At 64.7% G+C, this 7,611-nt stretch overlaps 1 protein-coding gene across 2 annotated transcripts; it reads left to right on the top strand.

Annotated features, from left to right (window-relative positions):
- The first annotated feature begins 57 nt into the window (after nucleotides 1–57).
- SCN1B (sodium voltage-gated channel beta subunit 1) lies at nucleotides 58–7,239 on the top strand. 2 transcript variants are annotated; one of them, XM_065043997.1, is made up of 5 exons: nucleotides 126–733; nucleotides 2,111–2,277; nucleotides 3,555–3,795; nucleotides 5,941–6,076; nucleotides 6,728–7,239. In XM_065043997.1, exons 1-5 carry the CDS (start codon nucleotides 691–693, stop codon nucleotides 6,792–6,794), a joined length of 654 nt encoding a protein of 217 aa, XP_064900069.1. In that variant the 5' UTR covers nucleotides 126–690; the 3' UTR covers nucleotides 6,795–7,239. The 2 variants fall into 2 exon arrangements, with proteins under 2 accessions (XP_064900070.1, XP_064900069.1); XM_065043998.1 differs by lacking the exon at nucleotides 5,941–6,076 and having other exon boundaries at nucleotides 58–733.
- The last annotated feature ends 372 nt before the right edge of the window (nucleotides 7,240–7,611 follow it).

Below are 7,611 nucleotides of genomic sequence, written 5' to 3'. Positions count from 1 at the left end.
CGTCACGGCCAGCCCCGCCCCCTGGCGCCGCACTGCGCCGAGCGGAGCCGAACGGAGCCGAGCGGAGCCGAACGCGACCCGAGCGGAGCCGAGCGGAGCCGAACCCGACCCGAGCGGAGCCGAACCTGCCCCGAGCGGAGCCGAACCCGACCCGAGCGGCAGCCGAACCGGAGCCGAGCGCAGCCGAACGGAGCCGAACTGCCCCGAAGGAGCCGCCGGCCGCCGCGGGCCGGCCATGCCTTGAACCGGCCACCCGCTCGTCCCGGGCCCATCTCCCGCTCCCCGCTCCCCTCCTCCCCCTCCGAGGGACCCAGGCGTCCTGCGGGGGAGGGGCCCATGGCCCGGGCAGGGGGCTGAGGGGGGGACGGAGCGACGCTGAGGAACGGGCCGGGCCCGGAGAGACCGAACCGGGGCCGGAGAGAACCGAACCCGCCGGGAACCGGGGCCGGAGAGACCCGAACCGGCGCCGGAGAGACCCGAACCCGCCGAGACCCGGGGCCGGAGAGACCCGAACCGGGGCCGGAGAGACCCGAACCCGTCCGAAGGCAGCAGAACCGTGTCGGAAATAGCCGAACTCAGCCGAACCGGAGCCTAACGGAGCCGAAAGGACCCGAACCGGACCCGAAGCCACCCGAACCGGGGGCCGAACCCTTCCGGAAAGAGCCGAACCGGAGCCGAACCGGACCCGCCATGTTGCCCGGCGGCCTCTCGCTGCTCCTGGGGCTCCTCATGGGTGAGTGAGGCCGGGACCCCCCCAAAAGTGTCCCCTGTCCCCCCCAAAGTGTCCCCTGTGCCCCCCCAAAGTGTCCCCTGTCCCCCCCCCAGTGTCCCCTCACCCCCCCGTGGTGTCACCTGTCTCCTCAGTGTCACCTCCCCCACCAAGTGTCACTTGTCCCCCCTCAAGTGTCCCATGTGTCACCTTCCCCATTCAAGTGTTCCCTGTCACCCCCCAAAGTGTCACCCCCCCCGTCTTAATGTCACCTGTCCCTTCCCAGTGTCCCCTGTCTCCCCCGAAGTGTCACCTCCTCCCCAGTGTCCCCTGACCCCCCCCAAAAGTGTCGCCTCCCCCCCCCAGTGCCACCCCCGCTGTCCCCATCCCGGCCCCTGTCACCTCCGCAGTGTCACCCCCCCCTTCCCCTTCCCCCCCCCGCGGTGTCACCTGTCCCTGCCGCAGTGTCCCAGTGTCCCCATCCCCCCCTCCATGTGCCACCACGGTGTCCCCAACCCCCCCGCAAAGTGTTACCATAGTGTCTCCCCAAGTGCCAGTGTTCTCGATATGGGGTAGACCTGGTGTCCCTCACTTTTGGGGCTATGGGGGGTGGATCTTTGGGGGGATTTCGGCCATTTCTGCATGTCCCCAAGACTTGGGGTGATCCCCCCGTGTCTCTTGTCCCCCATCCCAACCAGGGAGTCTGGGGGTGCCCCACACCCCCCCCAGTTCCCAATTGGGAAATATGCGGTAGATCTTGTCCCCCGCATCGGGATACGAGGTAGACCTGGTTTCCCATCACTTTCGGATAGATCTGGTCTCCTGTCACTTCTGGGGTAATGAGGGGTGGATTTTGGGGGGGATTTCAGCCACTTCTAGGTGTCCCCAAGACTTGGGTTGACCCTCCCGTGTCCCCTGTCCCCGTCCCCAGCCAGGAGAAAGTTCTGGGGGTGCCCCATATGCCCCCAGGTCCCAATTGGGAAATATGGGGTAGACCTTGTCCCCTGCATTGGCAGAAACAGGGTAGACCTGGTCTGCCATCACTTTGGGATAGACCTTGTTTCCCATCCCTTTTGGAGTTCAGGAGTGGCTTTTTGGAGGGATTTTGGCCATTTTTGGGTGTCTCCAAGATGTGGGGTGACTCCCCCATGTCTCTTGTCCCCCTCCCCAGCCAGGGGGAAGTTCTGGGAGTGTCCCATATTCCCCCCAGTTCCCAATGGAGTAATATGGAGTAGACCTTGTCCCCCAGATTGGGAGATCTCGTTTCCCATTACTTTTGGGTAAATCTGGTTTCCCGTCGCTTTTGGAGTTCATGGATGGATTTTTGGGGGGATTTTGGCTCTTTTTGGGTGTTCCCAAGACATGGGGTGACCCCCTTGTGTCCCTTGTCCCCCTCCCCAGCCGGGGGTGCCCACGGGGGCTGCGTGGAGGTGGCATCGGGGACCGAGGCGGTTTTGGGGGAGCCGTTCCGCCTGCTCTGCATCGCCTGCAAACGCCGCAGCGAGACCCTGGCCGAGGCCGAGGGAGAGTGGTTCTTCCGTGGGGAGGGGGACCCCCACTTCCAGAAGGTACTGGGAGCACTGGGAGGGACGGCGAAGGCAGTGGGAGCAGCTATGGAAATGTGGGGTAGACCTTGTCCCCTGCAGTGGGAGATACAGGGTAGACCTGGTCTACACCGAGCACTGGGAGGGACTGGGGGGGCATTATAGGTGCATATGGAGGCACTGGGATGGACTGGGACAGTACTGGGAGGCACTGGGATGGTAGGGGGAGGCACTGGGGTGGCATTATAGGGACACCAGTTGGCCAGTGGGAGACACTGGGGTGTACTGGGGGTTACTGGGAGGCACTAGGGGGACACTGGAGTGAACTGGGGGCTACTGGGAGACACTGGGGGGACACTGGGGGGACACTGGGGTGAACTGGGGGTTACTGGGAGACACTGGGGGGGACATTGGGGGTTACTGGGAGACACTGGGGGGACACTGGGGTGAACTGGGGGTTACTGGGAGACACTGGGGGTTACTGGGAGACACTGGGGGGGACACTGGGGTGTATTGGGGGTTACTGGGAGACACTGGGGGGGACACTGGGGTGTATTGGGGGTTACTGGGAGACACTGGGGGGACACTGGGGTGAACTGGGGGCTACTGGGAGACACTGGGGGGGACACTGGGGGTTACTGGGAGACACTGGGGGGATACTGGGGTGTACTGGGGGTTACTGGGAGACACTGGGGGGACACTGGGGTGAACTGGGGGTTACTGGGAGACACTGGGGGGACACTGGGGTGTATTGGGGGTTACTGGGAGACACTGGGGGGACACTGGGGTGAACTGGGGGTTACTGGGAGACACTGGGGGGACACTGGGGTGTATTGGGGGTTACTGGGAGACACTGGGGGGGACATTGGGGCTTACTGGGAGACACTGGGGGTTACTGGGAGACACTGGGGGGACACTGGGGTGAACTGGGGGCTACTGGGAGACACTGGGGGGGACACTGGGGGTTACTGGGAGACACTGGGGGGACACTGGGGTGAACTGGGAGACACTGGGGGGGATACTGGGGTGTACTGGGGGTTACTGGGAGACACTGGGGGGACACTGGGGTGAACTGGGAGTTACTGGGAGACACTGGGGGGACATTGGGGGTTACTGGGAGACACTGGGGGAATACTGGGGTGTACTGGGGGTTACTGGGAGACACTGGGGGGACACTGGGGTGACCGTGCGAGTCCAGCAGGGGGCTCCATCTCCTCCTGCCGGTCTCTCACTGGTCCTTACTGGTCACTTACTGGTCGTTACTGGTGGTGACCGGTGGTGACCGGCGTTCCCGGCGGCAGATCCTGCAGTACAGCCCCGAGGAGGGCCAGTGGGTGGCCCCGGGCCCGTTTTTCGGGGTGCTGGCCTGGAACGGCTCGCGGGGCACGCGGGACCTGCAGGACCTGTCCGTGCGTCTGTCCGCCGTGGGGCGCCCCCACGCGGGGCAGTACGTGTGCCGCCTGCGCCGCAACCTCACCTTCGACGGCTACGTCTACAGCCTGGCGCGCAACAAGACGCTGCGATTGGCCGTCGTCGAGACGGGTGGGCGGGGCTTGGCGAGGGGGCGGGGTTTGGCGAGGGGCGGGGCAGTGGGGCGGGGCTTCGGTGGGGTTTGGGGTATGGCGGGATATGGGTAATGGGGAGGATGGAGGGGGCGTGGCTTGGAATAAGATGCTGCAATTGGCCATCCTTGAGATGGGTGGGCGGGACTTGGTGAAGGGGCGGGGCTTGAGGAGGGGGCGGGGCGGTGGGGCGGGGCTTCGGTGGGGTTTGGGGTATGGCGGGATATGGGTAATGGGGAGGATGGAGGGGGCGTGGCTTGGAATAAGATGCTGCAATTGGCCATCGTTGAGATGGGTGGGCGGGGCTTGGCGAGGGGGCGGGGCTTGGGGAGGGGGCGGGGCGGTGGGGCGGGGCTTCGGTGGGGTTTGGGGTATGGCGGGATATGGCAGGATATGGGGTAATGGGGAGGATGGAGGGGGCGTGGCTTGGAATAAGATGCTGCGATTGGCCATCGTTGAGATGGGTGGGTGGGGCTTGGCGAGGGGGCGGGGTTTGGGGAGGGGGCGGGGCGGTGGGGCGGGGCTTCGGTGGGGTTTGGGGTATGGCGGGTTATGGGTTAATGGGGAGGATGGAGGGGGCGTGGCTTGGAATAAGATGCTGCGATTGGCCATCGTTGAGACGGGTGGGCGGGGCTTGGCGAGGGGGCGGGGCGGTGGGGCGGGGCTTCGGTGGGGTTTGGGGTATGGCGGGATATGGGTAATGGGGAGGATGGAGGGGGCGTGGCTTGGAATAAGATGCTGCGATTGGCCGTCGTCGAGATGGATGGGCGGGGCTTGGCGAGGGGGCGTGGCTTGGGGAGGGGGCGGGGCGGTGGGGCGGGGCTTTGGTGGGGTTTGGGGTATGGCGGGATATGGAGGGATAGGGGGTAATGGGGAGGATGGAGGGGGCGTGGCTTGGAATAAGATGCTGCGATTGGGCGTCGTCGAGATGGGTGGGCGGGGCTTGGCGAGGGGGCGGGGTTTGGGGAGGGGGCGGGGCGGTGGGGCGGGGCTTCGGTGGGGTTTGGGGTATGGCGGGATATGGGTAATGGGGAGGATGGAGGGGGCGTGGCTTGGAATAAGATGCTGCAATTGGCCATCGTTGAGATGGGTGGGCGGGGCTTGGCGAGGGGGCGGGGCTTGGCGGGGCCCTGGGGCGGAGCTTCGGTGGGGTTTGGGGTATGGCGGGATATGGGGTAATGGAGAGGATGGAGGGGGCGTGGCTTGGAGTAAGATGCTGCGATTGGCCATCGTTGAGATGGGTGGGTGGGGCTTGGCGAGGGGGCGGGGTTTGGGGAGGGGGCGGGGCCCTGGGGCGGGGCTTCGGTGGGGTTTGGGGTATGGCGGGATATGGAGGGATAGGGGGTAATGGGGAGGATGGAGGGGGCGAGGCTTGGAATAAGATGCTGCGATTGGCCGTTGTCGAGACGGGTGGGCGGGGCTTGGTGAGGGGGCGGGGTTTGGGGAGGGGGCGGGGCGGTGGGGCGGGGCTTCAGTGGGGTTTGGGGTATGGAGGGATATGGGGTAATGGGGAGGATGAAGGGGGCGTGGCTTGGAATAAGATGCTGCGATTGGCCGTCGTCGAGATGGGTGGGCGGGTCTTGGCGAAGGGGCGGGGCTTGGGGAGGGGGCGGGGCGGTGGGGCGGGGCTTCGGTGGGGTTTGGGGTATGGCGGGATATGGAGGGATAGGGGGTAATGGGGAGGATGGATGGGGCGTGGCTTAGGAAGTGGGTGGAGCTCTAGGGGACTGGGCGTGGCTTACTGGGGGTGTGTCCCTGTCCATGGGTTCGATCCCCGCGTGCGCCAGCGAGGTGGGCGGAGCTATAGGGGACTGGGCGTGGCTTACTGGGGGTGTGTCCCCATCCATGGGTTCGATCCCCCCGTGCGCCAGCGCAGTGGGCGGAGCTATTGGGGACTGGGCGTGGCTTACGGGGGGTTATGTCCCTGTCCGTGGGTTCGATCCCCGTGTGCGGCAGCGCAGTGGGCGGAGCTATTGGGGACTGGGCGTGGCTTACTGGGGGTGTGTCCCCGTCCACGGGTTCGATCCCCGCGTGCGGCAGCGCGGTGGGCGGAGCTATTGGGGGCTGGGCGTGGCTTACGGGGGGTTATGTCCCCGTCCATGGGTTCGATCCCCGCGTGCGGCAGCCCGGCGGGACCTGGCGTCCATCGTGTCCGAGATCCTGATGTACGTGCTGATCGTGGTGCTGACGCTCTGGCTGGCGGCCGAGATGCTCTATTGCTACCGCAAGGTGGCGGCAGCCGCCCCGGCCCCCGACAGCGCGTGAGTGACAATGGGGACAATGGGGGTAATGGGGACAATGGGGTTAATGGGGACAATGGGGTTAATGGGGGTAATGGGGACAATGGGGACAGTGGGGGCAATGGGGACAATGAGGACATTGGGGACAATTGGGACAATGGGGGCAATGGGGACAATGGGGGTAATGGGGACAATGGGGACAATGGGGGCAATGGGGGCAATGGGGGTAATGGGGACAGTGGGGGTAATGGGGACATTGGGGACAATGGGGACTAATGGGGGTAATGGGGGCAATGGGGGCAATGGGGACAATGGGGGCAATGGGGACAATGGGGATAATTTGGGTAATGGGGACAATGGGGACATTGGGGACATGGGGGCAATGGGGACATTGGGGGCAATGGGGGTGATGGGGAGAATGGGGGTAATGGGGAGACAGGGGGACAATGGAGACAATGGGGACAATGGGACAATGGAGATAATGGGGACAATGGAGATAATGGGGACAATGGGGGCAATGGGGACATTTGGGGCAATGGGGACAATGGGGGATATGGGGACATTGGGGGCAATGGGGATAATGGGGACAATGGGGATAATGGGGGTAATGGGGACAATGGGGGGGGATTTGGGGGTCGTGGGGTATTCCAGGGTCCCCATTTCCCCCCCCAGCTCGGAATATTTGGCCATCACATCGGAGAGCAAAGAGAACTGCGCGGGGGTGCAGGTGGGCGAGTAGCCACGCCCACCGGCCACGCCCACCACCCCCAAGCCACACCCACCTTCCCCAAGCCACGCCCCCTCCACCCTGACCCCTCCCACCCCATTAAACCACGCCCCCTCTCCCCCCTTCTATCCACACACAACCCCCTATTGCCAACTCCCACCCGTGGCCACGCCCCCAACGTGACCACGCCCCCCAGTGGACACACCCCCAAACGTGGCCCCGCCCCCTTTGCATGGGCCAAAGCTGCTGTGGGGGCTTTTTGGGGTGAAAAAGCCCCGAAATGGGGTCACTTTGGCGCACGTGCAATTTCCTTTTTGGGCAATAATTAACGTATGCAAATGAGCCACATGCAAATGAGCATCCACGCAATATGCAAACGAGGACGAGGCGGGTTTGAATGTACGCTAATTAACGAGCACTAAAGCAATCAATAAATCAGCTGCTTTGTACACGGGGAGGGGGCGTGGCCTATGCTAATGAGGGATGCAGGTAGGGGACCCAGGAGTTCGGGGGGGGACCCAGGAGTTCGGGAGGGGACCCAGGAGTTCGGGAGGGACCCAGGAGTTCGGGAGGGGACCCAGGAGTTCGGGAGGGACCCAGGTGTTCGGGAAGGGACCCAGGAGTTCGGGAGGGACCCAGGAGTTCGGGAAGGACCCAGGAGTTCGGGAAGGGACCCAGGAGTTCGGGGGGGACCCAGGAGTTCAGGCGGGACCCAGGAGTTCGGGGGGGGACCCAGGAGTTCGGGAGGGACCCAGTAGTTCGGGAGGGACCCAGGCGTTCGGGGAGGGACCCAGGTGTTTGGGGGGGGACCCAGGAGTTCGGGAGGGAC

The sequence above is a fragment of the Columba livia genome, chromosome 31 (genome assembly GCF_036013475.1).
Source record: "Columba livia isolate bColLiv1 breed racing homer chromosome 31, bColLiv1.pat.W.v2, whole genome shotgun sequence".
In the NCBI taxonomy this organism is placed as follows: domain Eukaryota; kingdom Metazoa; phylum Chordata; class Aves; order Columbiformes; family Columbidae; genus Columba; species Columba livia.
The sequence above is the reverse complement of the archived record's forward strand: the minus strand, read 5'-3'. Positions and strand labels throughout refer to the sequence as shown.

Excerpts from the sequence above, each read along its gene's own strand:
- SCN1B (XM_065043997.1), top strand. The coding sequence starts at position 691 with ATGTTGCCCGGCGGCCTCTCGCTGCTCCTGGGGCTCCTCATGG. Across the intron at positions 734-2,110 it reads GCTCCTGGGGCTCCTCATGG|CCGGGGGTGCCCACGGGGGC; the intron begins GTGAGTGAGGCC and ends CCCCCTCCCCAG. Across the intron at positions 6,077-6,727 it reads GCCCCGGCCCCCGACAGCGC|CTCGGAATATTTGGCCATCA; the intron begins GTGAGTGACAAT and ends TTCCCCCCCCAG.